At 37.6% G+C, this 25,693-nt stretch overlaps 2 protein-coding genes across 12 annotated transcripts in view; one reads left to right on the forward strand and one right to left on the reverse strand.

The window, feature by feature from the left end:
• The window catches only part of EFR3A (EFR3 homolog A), an 88,470-nt gene extending 78,800 nt beyond the window's left edge, over positions 1-9,670 (forward strand). For 7 of the 8 annotated variants that reach the window (XM_069780075.1, XM_069780077.1, XM_069780074.1 and 4 more), the window contains 4 exons: positions 3,513-3,561; positions 4,670-4,773; positions 5,398-5,447; positions 6,667-9,670. In XM_069780075.1, the coding sequence (XP_069636176.1) occupies positions 3,513-3,561; positions 4,670-4,773; positions 5,398-5,447; positions 6,667-6,772 (309 nt within the window). In that variant the 3' untranslated portion in view covers positions 6,773-9,670. The remainder of the gene's footprint in view (positions 1-3,512; positions 3,562-4,669; positions 4,774-5,397; positions 5,448-6,666) is intronic. The other variant, XM_069780072.1, reaches the window with a different exon arrangement.
• A 3,268-nt stretch (positions 9,671-12,938) lies between these two features.
• LOC104310825 (uncharacterized) overlaps positions 12,939-25,693 on the reverse strand; it is a 46,526-nt gene continuing 33,771 nt past the window's right edge. For 2 of the 4 annotated variants that reach the window (XM_069780079.1, XM_069780078.1), the window contains exons 24-31: positions 24,294-24,335; positions 23,394-23,450; positions 21,022-21,072; positions 18,583-18,732; positions 18,152-18,250; positions 16,412-16,586; positions 15,219-15,325; positions 12,945-14,732 (exon numbers count right to left, since the gene is read on the reverse strand). In XM_069780079.1, coding sequence (XP_069636180.1) covers positions 14,422-14,732; positions 15,219-15,325; positions 16,412-16,586; positions 18,152-18,250; positions 18,583-18,732; positions 21,022-21,072; positions 23,394-23,450; positions 24,294-24,335 — 992 coding nt within the window. In that variant the 3' untranslated portion in view covers positions 12,945-14,421. Of the gene's footprint in view, positions 14,733-15,218; positions 15,326-16,411; positions 16,587-18,151; positions 18,251-18,582; positions 18,733-21,021; positions 21,073-23,393; positions 23,451-24,293; positions 24,336-25,693 lie in introns of all 4 variants that reach the window. The other 2 variants (XM_069780081.1, XM_069780080.1) reach the window with 2 other exon arrangements.

Consider the following 25,693-nt stretch of genomic DNA (forward strand, 5'->3'; position numbering starts at 1 on the left):
ATAGTTTTTACAGATAGTACTACAGAATATAGGGTAGCAATACATATATGTGCCAAACAACTAATATTTTATGAGTAAATATTCTAAAATATTTTCTTTGCATTTTGAGGGATCAGATAAATTCCTGCGTCTGTATCCCTGCATCATTTGAAGTACCCGAGAGTCTTGTTCACCCACATGGGGCTGACAGATGTAAGACTAGCGGGAGACCTCTTGTCTTTGAGAGGGTCAAGCTACCTACACCACTGTGTTACAGTATCACTTTTCCTTCCAGAAGAGTTTAGCATACAGCGCTTTAAAGTCACAGGAAGGATAAAGTAGCAACAAAAAGTTCATATGTAGGGTACAGGAGCTGGTGCTTATTATTCCTTAGGAAGACTGTATTATAATTAAAATTACCGCACAACTTTTGACAATTCATTTGAAGTATTTCTTAAAATAAATTTCTATTTCTACTGAACCTTTTCCAAAATTCTGATTTTTATTAATGAGATTTCTGCTGGCTGGGATGGAAATTAGATGTTGAAATTGAGGTATTTGTACCTGCAAATGAATCCTACCTTTAGTGTCTTCAAGCACAAACCGACGAGGGACATGAAACAGAATGTGTGGATAGAGTCAAGCTGAATGTTAGTTAAAAAAGCAGTACTAAGCTGTTGCAAAGGAACAAGCTTCATTTTAGAATTTACTGACAGAAATTATTTATGTTTTGCATCATTGTTATTATTATTGCTTTCTGCTTTGTGCTGATGGTACCTCAGATGATATTTTGTGTTCACTTCTTGCTGTTGTGCTTTAGCAAGCATAAACTAGCTAAAAGTTAAGGAAAAAGAAGAAAAAAGTGTTTGAAAAATAAGCCAGATTATCATAATCTTTAGCTTTCTGAAGAAAGTAAATGCTCCTAACAGGAATGGGGGTGTTTGCCATTAGTATCCTTTTTTAAAATCATGTATTATATATGATTTATATAATTATATGTGATTGAACACCTCTCTTGAAAGTAGAATTAAATGAGAGATGTTTCCATTTCAGATTCAAATGATTATGCTGATATTATGTTAAGCATTCATATATAGACATTTTTGAAGAGGATACAGCAGTTGTAGATAAATAAAAACCTTTGTATGGGTTCTCAGTTCAGTGTGGTACAGTGTCTTGGTTAATGAATTACTGTTTGTCTCTCTTAAAAACAAGAATTTTATTAATTAGAAACACATGAAACAAAGTATTCCTCCTTTAGTTGCTTTACAATGTTTGTTTACAATGCAAAGGGAAAACCAGTATTTTCCAATTTGCTGACTGCACCTTGATCGTGAACAACTGAAAAACTGGTAGGTAGACCAGAATGAACTTCTCAGTCATGGTGAGGCTCCAATAGTATGATCTTGCAATTGGTTATTCATAGAATCATGGAATTATTTAGGTTGGAAAAGACCCTTAAGATCATAGAGTCCAACCATTAACCTAGCATTAGCAAGTCTGCCACTAAACTATGTCCCTCCTAAGTGCCACATCTACATGTTTTTCAAACACCTCCACGGATGGTGACTCAACCACTTCTCTGGGCAGCCTGTTCCTTCAATATTGGTGCTCCATAATTTTTGCTAATTCTTATTCCCTCATAATGTGTGTTTTTGGCCAGCTGCAACATAAGATGATACACTGGATGTAACTGAAGAGGAGAAAAAAAAAGAAAAAAGTTCACAAGGATATTAAATCAGGTTCTCTTGCTGTGTAGATTAGTAAGTATAACATTATGCATAACTGTCAGCAGAATTAAACGGAAAAAAAAAGGAGCATAAGGCTTTATGATTGAGAGGGTAAACTACCTAATTAATTGAAGTTTTAGGATTAATGATATATGGTATCATTTCTACGCTGTCTTAGGTAGAAGACTGTTTATCCATGAAATATCTATCGTAGTATTATTGTATACAATATTATTGTATTTAACCTAATATTATTGCGTACAATAATCTCATATTATTGTATACAATATGAATACAATTCTTTTGTCAGCACAATCAAAGTTTTTTGTTGTGGCAAGTCTGTTAGTGAATCCTGTTCAGGAAAATGTTATTTCCATTTATAAGATGAAAGCAGCTGTAAAAGCAGCTAGTGCTTCTGTGATATTAATAACCAAGTATAATGCTGGCTAATATCAGCAACTACTATGGAAGTTAATTAGAAATTTGAAAGGCTGCCATAAAGAAGTAATATTTACCAAATATGAATTGTATAAAAGGTGATTATTTCAAAACCTGAATACTCTTTATCTCTAGCCATATCCACAAATATTTGACATAAAGGGTGTTTTGCTGTTTATTTATTAACCTTTTATATATTCTGAGGTAGAGAATACAATGCTAATGTAGTAAAATCTGTTGGAAAACTATCATTTATAGCTCCATCTCCTGAAATAACAGTGATGTAAAAAGGAAACAGCTAATTCTGGCTTTTATATTTACAGTAGGTAAAGTCAATTAATTAAAAAATTGAAAGAATTCAGAGTCTTCTGAATTGGGTGAAATAATTTTTTGCTACCTTACAGATGTTTTATCTGAAATCATATTAGACCATTCTAAACAATTTGTGTTGATAAGGAAAACTAAGTGCTGCCTGTTTACATGTAGTTAGTTTTGAAAGATTAAAGGAAGGCAGTCCAAGCTAAGAAACCATGCTGTATTCAGATGAACACTGTTCTGCCATCTCAGCACTCTCCCCTAATACTATCACAGTGGTTTCACTGTAAATATACTTACTGGTATAGAAACTCTAGGTCTGTTAAGAACTGAAACACGAAGATCCATGAGCTGGAGCTCTTCAGAGAAATGTTCATGCATCTTTCCTTCGGGCTGCAAAATTGCCAATTCCTAATGAAGTACATCTGCAGCAGAAAATGGATATTCATATTGCTAAATGAACAAATTTTCTCAGTGCATCAGATATAGCTTGTTATGAAGAGCCCTTTAGCTTCAGCGTTTTATGACATAAGCACCAAATTATTTGGAGCCCATACTGGTATGAAATTAGCTTAAAGCAATAACCATTTTCCACTCTACCCTCCACTACCATCTCTTACTTTAGTATCACATTGCTGGTAACTCAACTAGTCTCAGGAAGCCCTTGCTATTATGCGCAACACCTGTCTTAATAACCAGTACTGAAGCTTAACAGTACAGAAACACCACAACATACTCCTGACCCAAAGGAGTGTTCTGTCAAAATTCAAGTCCTTTTCCAAAGTATTGTTGCATAGACATCTTGACTAGAATTTGGAAAGTTTTCCTTGATCTCATCTGATAATAATTTCCTCACTAATTGCAGTGGCTTAAAAACGTGAATTAGCGATCTGTTGGCTGTTATAGAAACTCCAAATAAAGCTATTAGAAACTTGTAAGGCAGAAAAGTTCTGTGGCAGTTTTGGCCTTCTGTATTTATCACATTCCTTATTTTTTAGAAGCCTGTATGTTGTATGTGAAGTTTAAGGGGTTTTGTTTCTTTGTGTTTAGGTTGATAATACTGAAGAAATCACCTTTGAAGCTTTGAAGAAAGCAATTGGTAAGATTTATTGCAATCGTGTTTATGCTGCATAGTTCCAGATTACTGTGGAATTCCTAGAGAAAAAGTTGTGACCAGAATAACATAATTAAAGTATTACATTTGTTTCTGTTCAGCTAGTAAATTTATTTAAAACTTTAGTTATTTATTTCTGAATTTCTGAAATGATACCCTGGTAATTTTAGTGAATTCATTTTCTGAAGCTAATGTAACTGAATGAAAAGCATCTGGAAATGCCTGTCATTATTAAATTTGCCCTTATAGGCCAAGCTGTAAATAACGTGAGATTTTCCAAGTTCCATTGAGTGATTATTTATAAAGCAACATAAATATTTTTTATGGATTAAGATTTTCAGGTCTTCAGTACATTCAGAAAATAGATTGTAAGGTACACATTGTGGACTTCAGAAACACTCAATTTTTTAAAAGAACATTTTTCTCGCAATGACCCAGCTACCAGAACTCAAAATTATCCAGTTTCCTTATTTCATGTCACTGTAAGTAATTGCTAATTAATGCTGTCTAGTCCACCAAAATCCTGTCCAAATTGTGGATTAGACATTGATGTTTTAAACAATACAACACTGACATTTTAAACAATAATTCAATCTGATAGTTTTCCAAACCTGCCTAATCACTGAGGTACTTAAATTCATTAGATGCTGGAAAGTTCCAGCTGGTTATAGGTTCACTCAGCCTATGGAGGTTGAACTTGCTTTTCCCAAATTCGAATAGAAAATTCTGCTGACCAGTCTGCGTGATACTGGGAGGGAGGAAACTCCCTTCTTTTCTCATGAAGCTGAACTTGTGTGCAGCAAGTGAGAAGTGCAGTCTTGAGTCCAGATAATAAAGCAAAAGGAAGCCTGGATGTACTCATAATGAAAGCACACAGTTAAGAAAGGGGCAAAGCTGGGGTCCTCAAACCAGCTCCCTAAAATTGTATCTGCATTTTGCTTTAGAAGCAATGACAGATGACAGCTCACTTGAATATGGATGCATCACTTAAAATACAGTGCTTGTTTGCTTCTGCAGTGCACATTTGAAAGTTTATATCACTTATACTTGATAGCCAAAGATTACATTTGTCTTTTTTTTTTTTTTTTTTAAGATAACAATGGGCTTGAAGAACAGGAAAAAGAAAAAAGGCGTCTTGTGATTGAAAAGTTCCAAAAAGCACCATTTGAAGAAATTGCAGCACAATGTGAAACCAAAGTGAGTTTCTGAAAAATGTTATACAGCATTGAAGATACTAGTATAAGCATTAATGGGGATATGTTGGCTAAAGATGATTTATGTTATCATGTCACTGCTGCTGTTACTTCTAAAGAAGTTCAGTTCTTTGTCTTCAGTTTTTTTCTCTACTATTATCAATGTTGGAAGATTCCAGCTATTTCAAGTGTGCTTTTGATTGTTCCTAGACCATTTGAAAAGCAATAGAAATCTCATACACTCTTCATCTTAATGTCTTCCTTGCTATCTTTGAAATCTAGATTCACAGTCCGTTCCTTTTTCATCCTGGGATAACTGGAGCAATATATACCCCATTATATATTTTGAATAACTAAATGTAATTCAGGTTCGTTAAACTCCTCACTTGCAACAGCAAAATCTTCTATATAATTCCTTGCATTCCAAGGCAGGCCCACTTAATTTCACATGCCTTTTCAGGGGTCAGAATCCTTGCAGCAGTGAGAAAAGAAGTTGAGACAGGAAATGCTGCCTAGGTTTGCCATGTGGTGATGTGGAACACACTCACTGAGTATGGCCTAGCACATTCATTTTAGCTTGGTTCAATATATAGTAGTTAATAATTCAATTTTAATTTTTTTTCTGTAGGCAAACTTGCTTCATGATAGACTTGCACAGATACTGGAACTCACCATTCGGTAAGGCTTTATGCAAGAAGAATATAATGAATAAAAAATGAATTATAAAGCAATTGTGACTACTTTCAAATGGTCGTGTCATAGTATTCTTAAACACATGTAATAGACAGAAAATAATTGACTTAACTGAATGTTGTGATTTAAGCCTGGTAGGCATTTCAGCCCCACATAGCCACTGGCTTACTCCCCCTCAATGGAATGGGGAAGAGGATCAGAAGGGTAAAAGTGAGAAAACTCATGGGTTGAGATAAAGGCAGTTTAATAAGTAAAGCAAAAGCTGTGCACACAAGGAAAGCAAAACAAGGAATTCATTCACCACTTCCCATTGACAGGCAGGTGTTTAGCCATTTCCAGGAAAGCGGGGCTTCATCGTGCATAACAGTTACTTGGGAAGACAAATGCCATAACTCCAAACATCCCCCGCTTCCTACTTCTTCCCTTAAAACTATTATCGCTGAGCATGACGTCATATGGTTTGGAACATCCCTTTGGTCAGTTGGGGTCAGCTGTCCAGGCTGGGTCCCCTCCCAACTTCTTGTGCACTCCCAGCCTACTCGCTGGTGGGGTGGGGTGAGAAGCAGAAAAGGCCTTGAGGCTGTGTAAGCACTGCTCAGCAGTAGGAAACATCCCTGTATTATCAACACTATTTTGGTCACAAATCCAAAACATAGCCCCATACAAGCTACTGCAAACAAAATTAACTCTATCCCAGCCAAAACCAGTACACTGAAAAAGAGTACTCATCTAAAACAGTGACTTTGATTTTCTTGTTAGTATTTTGAACCTTTTAGATAGTGGAGAATATCCAGAAACCATGTCATAGTGTACTTATTTCTGTGTATATCAGTACTATTGAAGAATTGTTCTCCCGTTGCTGTATCTGTTTTAGAAAGTTATTAGATATCGAACACCCAAAATAGTACATGACATTATTACAGAGAGTTGTGCACATCTGTTGTGTAGTGTAAATGGTATTGTTAGTAATAAAATGTGTTTTCATAGTTCCACAGGATCACTGAAGTTGATGATTTGGGCAAGAGTATGAAAAAAAAACCCAAGGCATGATAATTTCATTAGAATTTCAGGAATAGGATAAAATACTGATGATTGGGTGGGGGTAGTTTACTCTTGTTTCTCAGGTATTAGTGTATAAATTTATAAAAAAGAAAGCAATCCATATAATTATAAATTATATATATTGATTGTTCTTCTCACACAGTCCTCCACCTAGCCCCTCAGGAACGATGACCATTACTGCTGGACATGCTCATTACCAGTCTGTTCCAGTCTATGAGATGAAGTTTCCAGATCTTTGTGTGTATTAAGTGTCTTCTGAAGTCTGCTGGACATTATTTAGAGTAGAGTACAGTAGAAAGAACAAGATGAGTTTTCAAATTTTATTGTTTATTTCATCTAAGCTAACTTTAAAGTAAAGATGGACATGAGCCAAATACAGATTACTCTAGCCAAACTCATGAGACTGTCTTCAGTTGTTTTCTTCTGTAATATATCTGAAGTTAGGTTTTCCATATATCATGTTTTTTATTTTCATATTTGAGTACATGTAAAAGTCAGATTTAAAACTTGTCTTGCCATGTAGGTGAATATTTCTGTTACTCTAGGAATTTGTATTTCTGTAAATTCCTCTAATTTGAGGCAATATAACTGAAGAACCTGTTAAAGCTTTTTTCTTTTTTTTTTTTTGTTTGGTTGTTTTTTTTTCTCCTCTCCACCTCAATTATCTACCTAAATAGAATGCTTTTGGCTTGCTTCATCTTATTAAATGTAACCAGTGGAGCACTACCTTAGCTCCCTTTTGTTCATGCTTTGATAGCTAGTCAACTTGTTTATTTTGGAATATATGGAAAAAACCAATACCTTACATGTGTTCAAGTACAGTAAATGAATTAGTGGACACTTCTTAAGTATTTTTTTGATGCATCATATAACATGCTTTTTAGATATATACACCCAGTATATGTCCTGTGTTTCTTGCTAAAAGTTAACTGCTTTGCATAAGAGAGGAGAAATCTCCTGAAGCACTGAATTGTGCAATATTTTTCATGTCTTAAGGTCTATGGTTTACAGACTGTACTTTTGAAAATGCAGTAGTATTTTACTGTCTGCTTTAGTATAAATACACGAGAGATATATTTAGTATAGCAGAAAATAAACTGAGGGCATTTTAAATCATAAATACAGAAATTACAAATATATTCTATGAGGTATTTCTCTGTAGTTTATTACAGCTTTTTAATGATATTTTAGAAAATGAAAGAAAACTGGATCAAATCATTTAAAGACCAAGAATTTATTACTTATGTTTTCAAGCAAAAGCATTTTTAGAGATGCATCTCTGTGTTCGTTTTTGTTTCATTTCTCAAACCTTTCTAGAAATTAGGAAAATATGGTAACTTTCATAGGTTTATGTATCTGAGTATACTATTCAAATGTAAATAAAGTAAAACTGATACAGTAAATCATGACCTTTTGATGATAATTGTCAAGGCTGTCTTTATGACTCACTAAATTCTGCAGGCAAAAAGAAAAAACAGCCTTTGTTGATGCCATGAAAAGTAAGGTTTAAGTCCCTTAATCTATCTGAATCTGACTGAAGCAGCACAAACATGAATGAATGTTCTCAAATATCTATAATAAATGTAAGACATTTAAGTTAGCCAGCAGTTTAGATAAACAGTGATCAGGCCATGAACAAAGTGATTAACTTCAGTTAGCCCTGCTTTGAGCAGGAGCTTGGTTTAGATGACCTTCAGAAGTCCCAACCTAAATTAATCTATGATTGCATAATTCCAAGATCTGAATGGTTATCAGACTAGCTAATTTTCTGGTTTGAGCATTTGCAAACCCACTGTAAAAAGGATTTCAAGTTTTTTGAACTGTAGTGCAGTATTCCACTGGACTACTTTTAAAAGCCTGATGTGACGTAACATCAGAGAAATATCAGCTACTTAAACCTATGAGATAACTTGCTGAGACTTTCAGAAAGCATTCACAAAACTCAAAAGGTAATTGAGACCTTTTTTTCAGTTTAACAGTGCAATCACAGCTGTTAGTGGATGACGAAACAGCCCCTTATCTACAGCATTCCTGCTGCAGCGTATCAGCCTGATCAGACCACAGTCTACACATAAATAGGACTCTAGCTTTTAGTTTTCACTTTTTGATTTTTTTAAGGTAAGACATAATAGTTTTTGGGCCTATATAAAGAGTGTAATTTTTTAAATAGTAAATCTAACCTAGGGATACAATGTAAAACACTTATCCACTCTGTCATTTTTTAAGAATAACACTCTGCACTTTTGTACAGAAAGAAAATAAGGAGCCTAAGAAATAAAGAATGTATTTCTGTTTGCACTCTTGCAGTATGGAGACTGTGCTGTAAATACAGGATTGTTTCTGTGATTGAATTCTGTTGCATGAATGCTGCATGTGAAAATAACTAGATTCAGCATTTCATTTTCTGTTCTGTTTATGAAGTATTTTTCATTTATGCTAATGGCAGGTTTCCATGTTTGCAATCTTCAAATGAGCTTTGTTTGGGAAATGCAGGTGTTGTGCAGGTATTGTGCAGGGAATGAAGAGCTTGTAACACTCTGTGTTCACATGATACTTAATTTCTTCCTTTTTGGAAATTCAGGGAGTCTGTAAGTTGATAATTGGTTCACTCTGGCCTTTCTAGACAGCTGGGAGATGGGAGTGACTGTAAAATGTATTGTTTTGGTAGCTATTGTTATGTATAGCTAATGAATGAAACCAAATGAATTCAGAATGCTGTTGTACAGTGTAAAGCTGCTTTGTTTCACTTACCTCTTTATGTTCTTGAGACAAGTTGCAGAACTTAAAAGCTCCATATGCATCTGGCCCTGTGCTATCTGCAACACCTTGAGTACTGTCACAATGTTTATAACTTGGTATCCAGCTGTTTATATGTATTCCAGCTTTTGCTTTGGGTTCTCTTTCCCATTATGTCATTTTGAAAAATTACAGCTTTTGGTAGTGGGTCACTTTAAACTAAATTAAATCCTTGTTAATTTTAAAAGATAGAAATAGCCTGTTGTCCAAAATCAGAGTAGGGCTACTTTGTCTGTTGTTCTGATGGTCATATATTATGTACTGTACGTAATGAACCAGTTTCAATAAATGTAAGAATACACTGTGCAATCTACATTTAAGCAATAAAATAAACCAAAATTTAAAATTAATCTTTTCTAAGGTGTCAGTTAATTTTTACTGCTCACAATTAAAATGTCAATGACATAATTTTTTGGCATGTAAAACAGAAATCATTTTACACACCTTTTTTTTTTTTTTTTTCAAATGTGATACCATTATTAAACTACTACTTTTATTTATGTTTAAACAGATTAAACCATTCCTATTACTAAGACCACCAAAGTCCGAGAATGCAACAATGCAAATATCATTTCCTAATAGAAAATAAGCTTCAAGAAGATAAATAAGCTATGCTTTTCAGGCTTGCCTCCCTGGTTAGGAAACATATTGGATTTGTAGTATCAATTTCAAGGAATAAAATTATCAGTGTGTGTGAAGATCTGTATACAGCTCACCCACAGGTCATGTCTTTCAAACAGTGATTCTATCTAATGGGGCTGAGTATTATACTGTTGTTTGTTACTCTCTTTTTTTGGTAGCATTCATTTATTTAAATAGTTTTAATAGTGCACCCTGAAAGAAGTAGGAAGAACAATTCTTTTTTCTATTTTAAGGAAGTTGGGACATTCTCTAGCTCACATGAGAAATATCCTAACATATAGAGTATTATATTGTCATCTTTTTTTCCCTTGCTCCTCTGTTCCTAATTTTTGCAGAAATTAATTAAAACTTTGTGTATATTTAAGAAATTTTAGAGAGTGGGTGTCTTCTTTCTCTAATCTGGTTTTAAGTTTTTTATGAAATCATATTCCCAAATCTTTAATACTTTATCAGTTTACAGCCAAAGAATAAGTGCTTAAAAAGTTAAAGTAAGTAAAACAGTATCTAATGAAGTAGGAAATCTTTTTAGATTAGTAATGAACAGATTAGTTGTTCACTTTGGGGAAACAGCTAGGTTTTGGCCAGCTATGCCCCAAATCTTTGAAAAATGTAGTGTAGAGCTACTGTGAGAATGAGAGAAGAAAGAAAACTCTGTGCTAAATGTCTCATCTTGTTCTGCTTATCATTTTTTTATTATTTTAGCACTGATCTCTAAGAATGAATAAATATGGCCAATCATAGCTACATTATTTAAGACTTCTCTTTATCAACACAATTCATGTGGTAGCAATTACTCTACGGAACAGCTTTGGTGTTAAATTCTTCCTGAAATAAGAGATACTGGAAAAAAGCCTGAAGGAAGTAATGGCAACATTGCCTGAATAATAGCATATTTATTTTGTAATTTCTCTGTTACTTGATTTTCTGCAATCAGAAAATTCAGCATCTCTGAGTGAACATATGCATGTGTTATTTGCATAACCATGAATATAATACAGTTTCTAATAATTAGGAGAAACGGATGGGTTTTTATCTAAAGCATGTATTTTAAATGCAGGCTTCAGAGCAGCAGCACTGCTATCGTCAGTCAGAGAAATGAGCTTGTCTTACCATTAAGCAGCAATGTACTTAATTCACTTGTTTAAAGGCCGGGTTTTCTCATTTCAGCTAATTAGCTATCTGACCTTTTCATTATCATTTTTATTTATAAATGTTGTGAGATATGAAATAGCTTTTCATCACTATGATAAAACGCTGATGAAAGTTCCAATTCTGAAACAAGTAAACATACCAGCGTAATGCAGATCTCGTCCTCAGCACTGGACAAAAATGGGTATTTTGCAGAGTTTTAGCATTTTGCTTAAGTACTGAAATGCCGTCTTTCCATACACCATAATGGGGGGGGGGTGGGGGGTGGTAAAGTTAATTAAAATCTTGTCTGCAGATAAGATTGCCATGGCTTTCCAAATATCATGGAGAGCGGCTTGGTAGCTACATCAGCCAGTTCCTTCTGGACTCTGGGATGCATCACGTCAGGTCCCACAGAATTCTGTATATTCAGGTTCCTCAGGTGGTGACAAACCTGATCTTCTCTTACAGTGGGAGGGACTTTTCTCCCCCAGTCCCTGCCTTGCGGTCCATCTACTCAAGAGGTGTGGAAAGAGAGGTTGCCAGTGAATATTGAGGCAAAAAAAGCTGTCGAGTACCTCAGCCTTCTCCTCATCCCTTCTTACTGGTTTGCCAGTCTTGCTCATCAGAGCAGGTACCCTTTCTTTGACCTTCTTTTCCTGCCTACATACCTGTCAAAGCCCTTCTTATTATTCTTTGCATCCCCTGCCAAGTTCTGCTCCAGCTGCACCTTGGCCTTCCTGACACCATCCCTACAGAACCAGGCAGTGTCCCTTCGCTCTTCCCAGGAGACCTGTCCCTGCTTCCACTGCCTGTGCATTTCCTTCTTGCCCTTCAGTTTGACCAGCAGGTCTCCTTCTGGGAGGGCGATGACCACCAACTAACTCACCTTTTGAGCTGACAAGGTGACGACGCCTTTCCTACGCGCCGTTCCGCGCAAACTGCCACGCTGGCTGATGCGCCACGTGCTGTTTGCCCGCTTTGGTGGCAGCACTCCTGCTCACTGCCACCCCCCAGCTGCTCTTCGTAGGTGTGGGGATGGCTGCAGATTCTCCGGCAATGCCCAGGCCTCGTCAGCTTCTCTCAGAGGAGCTGTTGGCTCCTGGCACGTCTCTCCGCTGCCCTGGCATTTCCCTGCCTCAGGAAACCAAGATCTGCCGCTCCGCTACGGGCTGGTCCAACTCCAGAGCAGCTCCTCTCGGCGACTTACTACTAGCTTCAGTTACACTGCGTTTAAATCTTTTGTTCTAAGAGAAGGTTAAAAAGCAAGGGAAATTTGGAATCTTTTTCATAAAATATTTTGTAAAATTATTAGTTCGCTTTTTCATATTTTTTTATTCCGGTCAGTAGTAACAAATAAAAGTATGCTGTTGTTAAGCAAACTGAAGCATTAAGTGTGAGAATTCTTGGAGACCTTTCTAATTCCAAGAGAAAGTAAGGCAGGTATGACTTGATCCTCAAATCAATTACTGATTTGCTTCTGGCTGTCCAGGATCACGCAAACCAACCTGACTCCTTGACAGTTGAACTTACTAAGAACAATACATAAACTAGGCAAACTTTGACACCACTATTAACCTTTTTTTAAATCCTGCTGCAAGTTTGCAGGCTCAGAATTGTATAACTCAGAATCCAGGTGCCTCAGGTAATGTCATACCTGAGCTTTGCATTCTGTCATGGTTAACATCTGAAGACACCTCAAGTGGGAAGTAAAACTACCTTGTTTTGATTTCTGGTTCCAGTTTCTGAGATGCCTGGGAAGTTATGCTGGGACATAATGCAGAACTGAACCCAAACTCTGAACTCAGAATTGTAGGGTGGGGGGGAGTTGGGGGTGTTGCTGGGCTTTGTTTCTCTGTGCTCAGCACTGGGGAAGCTGCTGGTGAGAGTGAGGTGCTGTTACAGCCTCCTAGGGAGTGAGATATGGCACCAGGGATCAAGGATGCAGTTGAAAAGTGTAGGACAAAGGAACTGAATGAAAGAGTGGCGATCATCAACCTAACTTTTAAAAGATCTCACAAGTGATGCAAACACAGCACAAAGTCAGCTATGGCAGGTCAACAGGTGAATGGTCAATGAAGTTAAAATGATACGGATTGCTTTTGATCAAGAATTCAAACCTTCAGTCTTACAGTTAGATGTGCTTAGAGGAAGTACCTTACTAGTACAGTTTTGATTTTGCAAATACATGCTCAGAGAAAATACAGAAATATCAGTAATCCCATTGAGTAAGATGTTATATGTCATTTGGGGCAGGTCACCTTCTGGGTTTAAGCTGTGTATTTGCACTGTTGTGTGCTATACAACTGAAATCTAATGAGAGAGACATATAAAGATTATACCTTTGTGTGCATCTTTCGCATCAAAGTAACAAGATTGCTCGTGATTTGACCCCTAGCTGGGTTTTTTTGTTGTTTAACTTTGTTATTAGTAGCCAAGTTCTAGTAATTTTGTTTCTTGTGGCAATATTTTATGATCAAAGCATAGTCTAAATTAGCACCTTATCAAGTAAAAGTATGTACATATCCTTTTATACTGCTGTAATCTGATAACCGGTGAATCTTATGAGTGGTGAATTTTGAAAAAAAAAAAAAAAAAAGCAGACAAACCTGGGTTCAGTAAAAAGCAAAAAGCATTATTCCAGCTTTACATTATGTACTTCAGAATACATTAGTTTTAGTTGATCCCAGGAAGCAGAATCTTTCAATTTATTCCCTTTAGCATCCTGAAATCTCTCAAAACTGGAGATAACCATGTATAGTACACAGCTTTGGGGCAAGGAACGTGCCTTCTGCTGTCACAATCTGATTGACCAGCAGAAACTCTGTGAGTTGAAAATTGCAATTAGATAGGAAGGGAAGAAGGAACTCATTTTCATGTAATTACCTTAGCTTTTCTTCTGGGTGTTTCCTGCTAAGCTCAGTAAAGGAAGAATGTCTGCAAAAGGAGTTGGAGTAGTTGCAGATTGGTTTAATTAAAAACCTGAAATACTTAGCAAGATCCATCAGCAAGATCCAGTCTGAGCCAGCTACAGGGTTAACAAAAACTGGTCTTTGATCAGAATAGTTTTTACATAGAAATCAAGTGAAATTGTACAGAATACTGTCAAATAATTATTTAAGGTAATATCTGACCTAAATAGATGGTCCATAGTGACAACTTCACTACAGTTAGGAGTTATACAGCCTAACATTTAATACCTAGTCTACGTTTACATCATTTGTGTGTTGGAAAGTGTAAGGCAGCATGTAGAGTGGTAAGAAAGAGGAAGGTACGCAATGGATGACTGTGAAAGTCTCCGTGCCGTTTCTCTGCACGTGGTGGTTGTTGGTTATCTGCCTTCACGTTGCCCAGTTCTGGAGTTTCCGACGGGATGGGGTGTCTCTCTCTTTGCTCTTCTTAATACGCTCCACAGTGGACCTTCCTCCTCACTGCTCTCCTCGGAGCTGGAAATCCCGGTGCCTATTTCTGTGCCGACTGAAGGCCTTTCATAAGGGTCTCTCTGACATAAGACTTTCTCCTCTTGGCACTCTTGCCTGTGTGGAAACTTCAGGCTTTCGTTGAAGAAGGCAGAAGCCATGCACTCGGCTGCTGTCTTATCGCAAGCACATAGTAGTTTCTCACACATGCTCCAACCAATACCTTAAAAAGAAGTTTCAGAATTAATGTTTGAAAGCAATTACAGTTAGTCAATGTGTAATTTGCCATGGGTAGATAAGCTTTTGAAAATAAAATTTTCAAATCTGCCTTGAATTTTAGTCTCGAAATTCACCTTTAATCACCTAAATATAAGCCTGACACCAAGGTGCTGGGCAGATGAAGCCTGACTGGCTTTACTTGAATTTGTGAATGTAAAGACACCAACAACTGACTTCTGTGTCCAGCCATAAAATATCTGAAGGTAATTTTCGCAGCCTGACTGGTCACATGATACACAGTGGTGTAATAACCTTTTTCTCAACTCGGAAAAAGCTCAGGTTGATAGCAAACATTGCGAACATTTTGTAAGCCAAATTTTTCTGTCTCCATTCTCAGCTCTAGCAGCTCACAGACATGGTGGCATTCAGTCTGTAATGCTTTGATACACTGTCAGCAGGACTTGAGAAATTTCCTCGAACACAAACTTACATTTTGGCTTATGATCAAAACATAGAACCTCGGATCTTGAACTTCTTTCCACATGACATCCAAGTTTCTTAACTTGTTCCATACAACAGTGATGAGAAAAGCAGCACCTAAAATAAACATTAGGTGTAAATGAAAAATACTTACTCTTTGTGCATCACAGAGTACTTGCAATTATTTTATCTCTTTATTTTCAATGCCCATTAAAACTGAGAAATTTTAGGTTTCATATCATGGAAAAAGCTTTTCATAAAGAAGAATAAAAACAACCCAAACTGTTCCTACTCTCCTTTAATACCTCTTCCTACTTTCACTACCTCCCTCCTTCCTAATTCCTTTGGTATCATATGTTTAACAGTGCTGTAGGTTTTTAGGGGGTTTTGTTTTAACACGTATAATTACAGTTGTAACTGTGACCTAATCCACTGTGAGAAGTGTCTTTAAGTGTTCAGATATTGTTGGCTGAAAATCTGAAAACTGCATCATGATAGCGAGAGCCTTGACTAGCCTTCATCTAGACTATCATGCATATGCGGTCTTCTTTGTGCACGAGCGTAGGAAATACGTGTGTGCTGTACAGTACGTGCTATACTTAGACCTGATGTGGCCCCGATTATGAACTTCCACACAGGGAGAGATTTTTACTTGTAAATGCAACACTCTCAGAGGAGATTTCTTTACTCTGGTTGAATTCTCTGCATTACTCCAGAATCCCTCCTCTTTGTCAGCCATGCCATGATAGCACACGCTCAGCTGTGGCAGGTCTCTTAGCTGCAGCTCAGGCAGTACTTCACTCAAGCTCTTCTGTCTTCTGAAGGACAGTGCGGCACATGTGTATGTTAACTCTTCATAAATCACTTTCCAAACCAATTCTTAGCCAAGTTTCATGGCAACCCTTATCCTCATCTCTTTTGATGTACTCTTCCTTCTGCTCTATTTACCTCCCATTGTTCTCCTTTCTTAAGTTAGTAAGTCCTCTCCAAAACATTGATGCAATAATAGAATGTGTCTTAGTGACACTAGAGTATTTCATGGTTTATGTATTTAAGTGGATTTTTTTTTTTTTTTTTCAAAATGTGGCCTGACTACTGATATGTAGCTATACAAGGTCCAACAAAAGGTATACTCATCTTTCTTGGTCCATAGGCACCCCAATAATACCCACAGTTGATGGCAGATTCTAGAAAAGCCCACACCTGTCCAGTGCATCAGTAGGATAACCTCTTCCTTCTTGGCCACAGTAGCAACCGTAAGACTCAAATTCCTCTGGGCATCGCTCAGTTAAACAGAACAGCATTTCTCCTAGCTGTGGCAGCTCCCTCTTCACTCTTCCATTTTCTCTCTCTTGCAGAAAGGTTAATCGTTCACACACTATAAAGCAAAAAATGTTATCTGACACATCACGTTTTCACTCGTTGGGGGCTCTCTTGTGGTGATAGAAACATTTTTAGAGTGATCAGAAACTTTTAAAGACAACATTTTACTATTTCTAAATTATTGCTCCAGTCCATGAACTATGGCTCTTAGAATACTACTGAGCAAGACAGCAGAAGTGGGGGGGAAATACTTAAAGGGGAGAGAGAACCCTAAGAAGATATAAATTACAAGTCAAATTGAATTGCAATGAGAGTACTTTGCAATCCTTGGTAATCCTTCATAGTTAATTTTTTCTCCTAAAATATTCAAACCTAGCTGAGTATTCAGTAGCTACTGTCTTGGCTAATTCAGAAAATAGAGTCCTATCCTCTTGTGCTTGCACAGTGATAGCTGGGCAATGACTATGGGGTTTTTTTCATTTGAAATATAGTTCAATTTGAGCTATGATGCCCCTAGCCCAAATGCAGCAGTGATCTGTTGTAATGGTTACTGTGCTGCCGAGGTTTTGGCATCTCCATGTCCCTCTGTGACTTTCCCCACTCAGGAAGAACAGATACTGTGGGAATTATCCCTAAGATTTGAGAGCAGACTGTGTTCCATAGCAAGAAAAAAGATGTCGAGAGGGTCTCTTTTTGGACTTTGCCAGGGAAAGGACTTGAAGGGGCTGATGGTTGGATTGTGCGAGAGAGGAGGGACTTCTGTTCCCTGGGCATCCTTCTTGCTCCCATGAGTAACCCCATCTTGCCTTCTGCAGCTCTAGACTGACTCTCCCTGCTTCTTCCAGGGACAACCCTGGATTACTTCCCCCAGTAGGAAACCCTACACGTGTGCCTGCTTGGGTCTTTGCTCACTCATGTTAATTCACTAAGAACGAACCCCAGGTTCATGCCCTGATGTGCGCTCCCTAAAAGCTGATATTTTATGATCAAATTTTCCAATTTGATGGAAGGCTGGGTTGATTCTTCATGTCTGCTCTTTTCCAGTTCTGGGACTGCTTCTCTCCATTGGGAAGCCTAACAAGGTGGATGGGACAGTCCATGAGTGTGAATTTACAGTAGCGACAGGTCTGAAATGTCTTGGGATCTCTGTGAAGTCTGAGCAGGAGTTGGAACAGAATCAGAAATGGTGAGAAAAAGCCCAACTCCGTCAAGACTTTGGCAAGAGGTTGGAGTGATGAGCAGGGGAAGTTCCTTTTATTGCTTCTGCTGCTTGTAAAATAAAGTAACTCAAAGACATGATTAAATTACTGCCTACAAACAAAAGCAAGGGGAAACATTCACTGAGCAAATTTTAGATCTTGTACTGTATGAAAAAGGTGCTTATAACCTAATCACAAATAGGTTTTTTGTAAATGTTAATGATAGCACATTGGTGGAAGAGGTTAAACTGTTGGAAGCTTTTGCAGATGACTGCATCTCCTGTTCTTATGAATACCAATACATATATGCTTGTCTAACTGGTTTATAATCTTTGCATGTAATATACACCTACCTTTTAATATAGGGGTAGCTGAATATTTAATTAGCTATAACTGGGAAAAAAAAAAAACCTTAATTTACCTTTTCCAGCAGGTTCACTGGGTCCTGTGTCAGACAGTACCAGTTCCAGAGCTATTCCAGAGGAAGCTGTGCTCTGGCCACCCCTTGCAGGGCTTGTCTCTGGAGATGACATATGCATAGATTAGACTTGCGAAGGTAGAATAAACTCTTTTTTCAGTAATGTACATATTCTGAACCATAGTCAATTGGCAGTCCTCTAACATTTGTTTAATTCATAGTTGGAAGACTGTTCATTAATGGTTAGTTAAGCTTTCCTGGTCAGTGAACTGCCCTTTCCAGTGCAATCAGGGTTGTGCACTCTGTATCCCAGATTTAGGGAGAAAGTAGCGTTATTCTACATATCCATGAGAAACGCTGAATCCTCAGATAGCTGTGAAGAGGAATAGGGGAGTGCTGTAAATTAGAATAGCTGTAATTCATTTTTTACTTGCCTTTTTCTTTTGTCCTTGTAGATGTTCCTGCAGGAATCTTCTCAGTGGGGACAATTTTGACTTGCATTGAGTTAATATCTCCTGGGAATGAGGCTGAGGAGGTGGTTATCTCTTCCACTGGGACCACAGCTTCCCTAAATCCATCCTCTTCTGAATAAGCAGAAAGAGGAAAGCAGAAGAAGACATAGAAAATAAACAGCAAGATTTTCATTTTAGATAGCCGGTCAGAGTAATATCCTCAGGCAGAACTGGTGTGAACTGATGGTCATAGAGAAAAAACATTCAAGATGAAAGTTGGAAAAGCAAAGAGTATTCACACTGGTCATTTCTTCACATCTCCTGCCTTTCAGAAGAAAAGTTACTGGTTAAATATGACCAATTTAACTGCTGATTATTTTTAAAAATTTTATATGTTGCATACTGAGGTAAAGAGTTGTGCCAGTTGCTGAAAATAATATGGGTTGCTGGTTAGTAAGCCATACTGAGGGATGAAGTGGAGATGAGATGTCATGAGATGTCATTTTCTGAGTAAATTGCTTAAAAAAAGGTGTCAGTTCACATGAGGGTACCAAAACAGAGAGCAACATTAGTGAAGGCAGAAAATTATTTGGCTGATGTAGAGCTGGGCAACTGAAGGATTTACTGTGTTGTAACCACAAGGAAATATCAAGGGGAAAGTAAGTTGAGGTTGAATAGAAACATAATTTGAAGGAGATTCTTTATCCTAAAAATTAAATTGGTATTTATTTTTAGATTATCTGAAGCTTTATTACTGAGCAGGAATGTTTTGTTTAATTTGGAGATTTCTTAACATCTTTTTTCTTTCTTGTTTAACCTTTTTTATATATGTTAACTTGTAAATGAAAACACTGTTATCAAACGGAGATCAAAGGGTTCCATTTTCTCTAAATGTCAATATGAAGAATGTGGCATTTCACAAAAAAATACTTTGAAAATACCAGTGAACGTGTGTTTCCATTTTTTAAAGCCTTTCCTTTTGAATACCTTGGCTGAACTTATTAATTGGATTAAACTCGAATTCATTAAATTTGTGCCTCTGATGTTCTGGGTTTAGTATGTGTTGAAAATAGCCTGTCATAGGATAAGAGAATAGATTAAAAAAATGAAAGTACTGCTAAGAACACAATGAAGCCCATGAAAGGTTGCAGAAAGGGATCAATAGGAACACTCTAGTTTTAATAGCTCAGCAAGCTGCATATTTTATGCCACTTTGTTTGACAGTGATTTGTTGAAATGAAAGCGATTCCTACTAGATGTAGAAAATAAAACTGGGGTTTGGGAAATTCTGCACTTAGGTGAGAATAGATGTTACAAATAATCTTCCAGGAGCCATGCAGATCTGCAACACAACACACAGATTTTCTGATACAGACAAGTTAATGGAGGAGAACATTCAGTGATTTTGACCAGTTCTTAGTACCGCAATGCCAAATTTCTGTATTGGGGTGGGAGACATGGATACTGCTCAGACATTGTAATCAGAGTCAAAAGATGACTACTTTCTACTCTCCATATTCAGTGTTCCTTGACATTTTTCTGGTGCATTTCAGTCTGCCTGAATGATCCTTTCTACAAAAAAGGGGCCACTGAAAACTTCCAAGTCTACCAAGGTGCTCCACTTATAGCTGTAGCTACTGGTGTAGTTGTGTTCAAAGCAGTAACAACTGCAAAAGCTGAATTCTTTCCACGGGGAAAGAATGCCATGAAATTCTATGTAATAAAGGAGGAAGCAAAATCAAAATGAACCCTTCTGGCAGCCGATGCTATGAAAGTAATTTAAAGGACCAACCATTATATCAGAAAACCTTATGTGAAGAGGTTTTCATAAATACATGGATGAGGAGTGCAAATGAGTGGCTGGAGGCAACAAACAGCTAATACTTCTCAGCCGGGTTTTATTGTTTATCTGCTATCTGCCCCTGATCTAAATTTGATTCTCCGTCAGCCCTGTCATCACCACGCATGGATCTTTAGCTGTGATGCTTTTAGGTAAAGTATTGCTGTGTCAGTCAAAGAAAAAGGAAAGCTGAGAGTCACTGACTTTTTATCGAGAGGACGGGGGGAGCAGGAGCTGTACCTCTGTGGTCCCTTGTGGTAACTGTACAAAAACCAGAGGCATCATGGTAGTGACCTACCTGCTGTATTTCTGCAGTGCATTTCTGAGTGACTTTTACTTGAAAACATCATAAACCTTAACCAAACATCACTATTAGCCTGGTTTTATGAAGAGGGTAATTAGGAGAAATAAAAGGTCTGCTGAAGGATGTGCAAGTCAGCAGAAGAACTAGAGGTATTATCCAGAAATCCTGTGCTGCAGATTTTTGACTGTGACACCACAGAGCTTCATAAACTAAAATCCATTTTCACCTGGAGTCAAGAGTGCCTGATTCATCAACAAAAGTGTAATCAGACTCTTACCTCTGGCTTTGGAAGTCCCCAGGACCATCTTACTGGGCTCAAAAAAAATCACTGTTGAAGACAGACAATGTAAACTCAGAAAACAAGTTGCCAGCACAGACTTTTATGAAGAGTCAAGCTGCTGAGAACTGCTTTTACAGCAAAGCAGGAAGACACAGGCATTTCATGTACATTTACCTGTTTTTCTCAGCGGTGCATTCATTGTTGTAGACAAAGTGATACTGATAAAATAATCTCTTTGCTGCATTCAAATAACGTGCTTTACACTGACAAAGAAGCAGCATAAATATGACTGAAGTGGCAGATTCAATTTTAAATCCATTTGACAGACAAATACACTAAAAGGGGGTTAGGTCTAAAAATCTCACTGTTGCACACAGAAGGACGCCACATTTCTCATGAACACCTTGTGTTTGCCTGCACTGAAAGTCAAGTATGGATGGGCAGCCAAATAGAAGACCAAATACTTCCCTAACCTCTAACTTATTTCTTTACCTGATAAAATGATTTCCATTTGTCAGTTACCTTTTGATAAATTATAAACATAACTATCAAATGACCCCAAAAAATCATCTCTGCATCTTTTTTTTGTGTTGTTAGGATGTTGAAGAAGAATGTCTTTGCCTTTAAATGAGTTTCTGAGTAGTACTTAGCTTTGGTTTAATGTAGTTCCCACAGCTGTCGATGGTGAAACTCCTTTGGGCTTAAATGGGGAGACTAGTTAAATGGTAAGTGGTTCTCCAAATGTTTCCTTCAAAGTCTGATTGGATATGTTATCTGTGATAGGTTTTCAGCTTTCTAAAATTCCTAATACAGGTTTTTATCCCTTGGCAATATTTTGAGCCTTAACAATGAACTATGCCTCTTTAGAGAGCACAAGTAATTGTTTTTTCAGGGAGTAAAAGATTGCTACAGATGTGCAAATACAGGTGCACTCACTCCTTCAGGAGTTCGCAGTTTTCTATTACCTTCTATTACCTAAGCCTCCCAGAAGCAGCAAGAAAAACATGACCTAATACTGGAGCTATTGTTAGGCAAGAACAAGAAATATCTGGTAAAAAAAATGACCTTGATAATACAGGAAGGGTATGAAGAAACAGCCAGCACTTACACACAGCATAAAGCCTTTTCAGGTAGGTACCCTTGCACATGTGGCACTTTTTGAAAAATAAAAAAAACTGTTAAAGTCTGAAGTGTTGTCTCTTAAAAAAAAAAAAAAAGTGGGGGGAGAGGAGAAGAAGAAAAGAAGAAAAAATAAAAGAAAAAAATTCCATATGGTTTTTCATTATTCCAGATTCACACTTTGGACAACGGCTCCCTTTGAGAAACACAGAGCACACTACAGCTTGAAACCGGGTTCTTAAGTTCTCAAAAAGTGCAACTTTCCACCTTTCCCAGCTCCCACAAATTAACTCCTGAGTTTCTCTGAGTTAAGCAGCGGCTCGGTCGCACCCACCCAGCGCACATTGCTCGCGTGCTTGGCAGATACGGGGTTTCTGTACGTGACAGTATGGCTTTGGTTGTGATGGGGCCACATTACAAGAGTGCATCAGCTAAATTGGACAACGGCTGGTCCAAGATCAGTCTCCTTCTCTGTTTCACTACTATATGACTCGGCCCTCTCTTAGCAGATGTGCCCTCCCAGAGCCACTGCTTTCTGTTCTGATTTTTGGATGATTTCTCTCCCTGGCTTCTTGTATTGTAGTGCACCCCATGCAGGTAGGAAGAGAACAGCAATGAGATTTTTCAAGCATCCATTCCTGAATAAGGTAGCTATTGGTTGTAGCAGAAAAAAAATGAAGACTGTCAGAAGAACCACTTGGTCTTGTGGTTTAGAAGCTCACCCAAGAGGCACCAGAGTGAGGAGGTCTTAAACCTGGATCTCTATGTTGCAAGTAAATAACCCACCAAACTGCTGGCTCGTTTGCAACAAACCATGCTCAACTCTTCCTCATGCCACTGCTTGATCTTGTATAATTAAATGTCTGTTTAAAGACAACAAACATGCAATTGGCTGTGGGTCCAGTTCTTGGCACCCACACAGCACATCTCTGCCAAACAGCTCACCTGCTGCAACCTGTGCTCCCAGGAAAAAAAAAGGTCTGTTTGGATGAGAACAGGTTGTTGTCATAGGGTGCTCATTCTCAGCCCTTGGGAAACTTCCTGTGAGCACTGGTTAAGCATATCACGTGCACAAATTGAAAAATCGCACCTTCTCATTCAGCCTTGAATTCGATCACCCAAACTTTATATCTACTTTTATAACAGTCCTTTTAGAAGGGCAGAAAGAAAGCAAACAGCTTATTCTTGTATTTTATTCTTTCAGCTTTTAGGAGCTGAAAACAGTGCTGCTTGCACTGTAGGTTGCAAACCTTCCTCCGCGGATGCAGTTGCAGCCTCTGTTTTGTCAGTCCCATGATGAAGGAACTCTGCAAAAATAAACACATTCTTACTCCAGAGTCATGGCTTAGAATGTTCATTAGACTGGATCTTGGCATAATATGATCAGAGTTGTCAGAATGGAACTTATTTCTAAATCTTATTATTATTGTGCTTTTTGTATGGTTATTATATGATATAAATATAGCAAATAAAAACCTAATTATTGATAATTATGGTAGCAGTATTAAAATCCTGCCTTAGTATTTGTTCACTGCTGATACTAAATTCTACTCAGCAACATATAGTATAATAAAAAAAATAAATGCCTCAGTCTCTATCACAAAGAGTTTCAACCTAAACAAGAGAAATTGGCTAGCAATCAGCATACTTTAAATTCCCATTTCAGCAGGTACTTAAATATGTGGCCTATAGTGAAAGTATCAAGATAAGAATTAAACTTTTAAACAGAAAACTTAAATGTTTAAATCCATGCACTTGGCTAGGAACCTTGTTGAAGCAGGGCCTTATATGTGCATGCAAATAGAAAAGGATCCGTCTGAAAATATTTTTAAGTTGTTTTTAGTGTGTTTCTGCTTACATTATTTCTAAATAAGATTCAGGGTTCTCTTCTAAATTCCTTCTCATAAAAAAAAGGAGTCATTTGATTGAAGTTTTCCTGTGCACCTGAGTAAACGCTTGTCACAAAAATGGTGCTTTGGTTTACTAGGCTTTTTTTCTCTTATTTCCATATATTGACATCTCGCTAAAACTTGTCTTTGCTTCTCAGAAAGGAATTCATAGCTTCTAAAATACTCAGGTTACTTTTCTGAGTATAAATTGGTCTCAATTTAGTATACTCCAGTCAAAGAATTACAGAGATAAAGACATACCCTCTGGGTGAAGTGTTGTAATCTCTCTCTTGCTGGTTGTTTCTGAAAAAGAGAAAGCTCTCTCATAGACTAAAGAGTGAGAAGGGGGTTTGGCACTCTTTAATCAGAATAGTACAAATCAGGACTTCATTGAATGTGTTCCTATTAAAGCACAGATTTAAGCAAATACATCCCCACTTCATTCAATTTTTTGTCTGTAATAAAGAATCTACCAAAATCCTTCTCCTAGAAATTTGTCAGATAGGTTTATTTTCTTTTTTCAAAGCCTGAACTGGATAGAACAGCTAAACAGGAAGATTGAACATGAGTGAACACTAAATAAAAATGTTTCATTAAGAGGATTTTTTTCCCCTTAAGAAATATAATCAGGAGCCTAAAATCAGCGGAGGTATTCAGTGAGCTAAAATTGAATCTATCTTTATCAGCAGTGGTAAAACCAGCATGATTTTCCTGTTAGCACCTAACAATTTCCCCTTTATTTGTAATGTGTTGGAACTGCCATACTTTATATTAGAGCCATCTGATCCCGGTGAAAGATTACTGGCTTACATGAAACAATTTTCTGGCTTTGATGCAAACTTTCCTATGGCATTTTCTTGTCCCTTGACCTTTTCACGAGGGGATGCACGCATCCATCCAGAGCATGATATAGATGTGTATATCTGTCCTTAGCACTAAGGTGTGTGACTATGAGCCAAAGGATTAGAAAAACTGGCATTGCTTTTTCATGTCTGTCTCAGCTTGGGAGTTCAAAGGTCCTCCCTCTGCCATGCGCTGATTGAAATCCATACGAATTAAGTTTTTAATCCAGCCCTGTTCCCACAGGACACATATTCAGTCTTACAAGGCTGTAATTTCAGCTCCAGAGCACAGATCAGTGTATGATAATGGAGATAAATATCCCCTTCATCTTTAGAGACAATTTTTCCTTCCAAGATGGAAACCAAGTAACAGAGCAGAGTGGGTCTATTTTTGCCTTTCCAGCTAGTTTTTGCATGTTTTAAGGGGAAATTTGAGCTAGCAATATTTTCAGTTTGGCATTCCTGCTAGTGACCTCAGTGGGTCACTAATCACCCCAAGTATCACCCATTCATTCAGTTTGGCAAGAGCCTCACAGGATTGGCAGGAGCCTCCTAAAAAAAAATTTCTTCCTATCTAACTGGAATATTTCCCTGTTGCAATTGTGTCTGTTGCCTTTTGTCCTGTCCCTGTGCTCCTCTACCTCCAGGAAGAGTCTGGCCCCATCTTCTCTACACACCCCACTAGTATTGAGGACAGCAAAAAGATCTCCCCTGAGCCTCCTCCTCTTTCGTCATGTGCTCCAGCCTCCTCACCAGCTCCATAACCTCTCCTGGACCTGCTCCAGGACAGCAATTAGTCCACCTTCTTCTGCTCTCTTG

The sequence above is a fragment of the Haliaeetus albicilla genome, chromosome 3, assembly GCF_947461875.1.
Source record: "Haliaeetus albicilla chromosome 3, bHalAlb1.1, whole genome shotgun sequence".
In the NCBI taxonomy this organism is placed as follows: Eukaryota; Metazoa; Chordata; class Aves; order Accipitriformes; family Accipitridae; genus Haliaeetus; species Haliaeetus albicilla.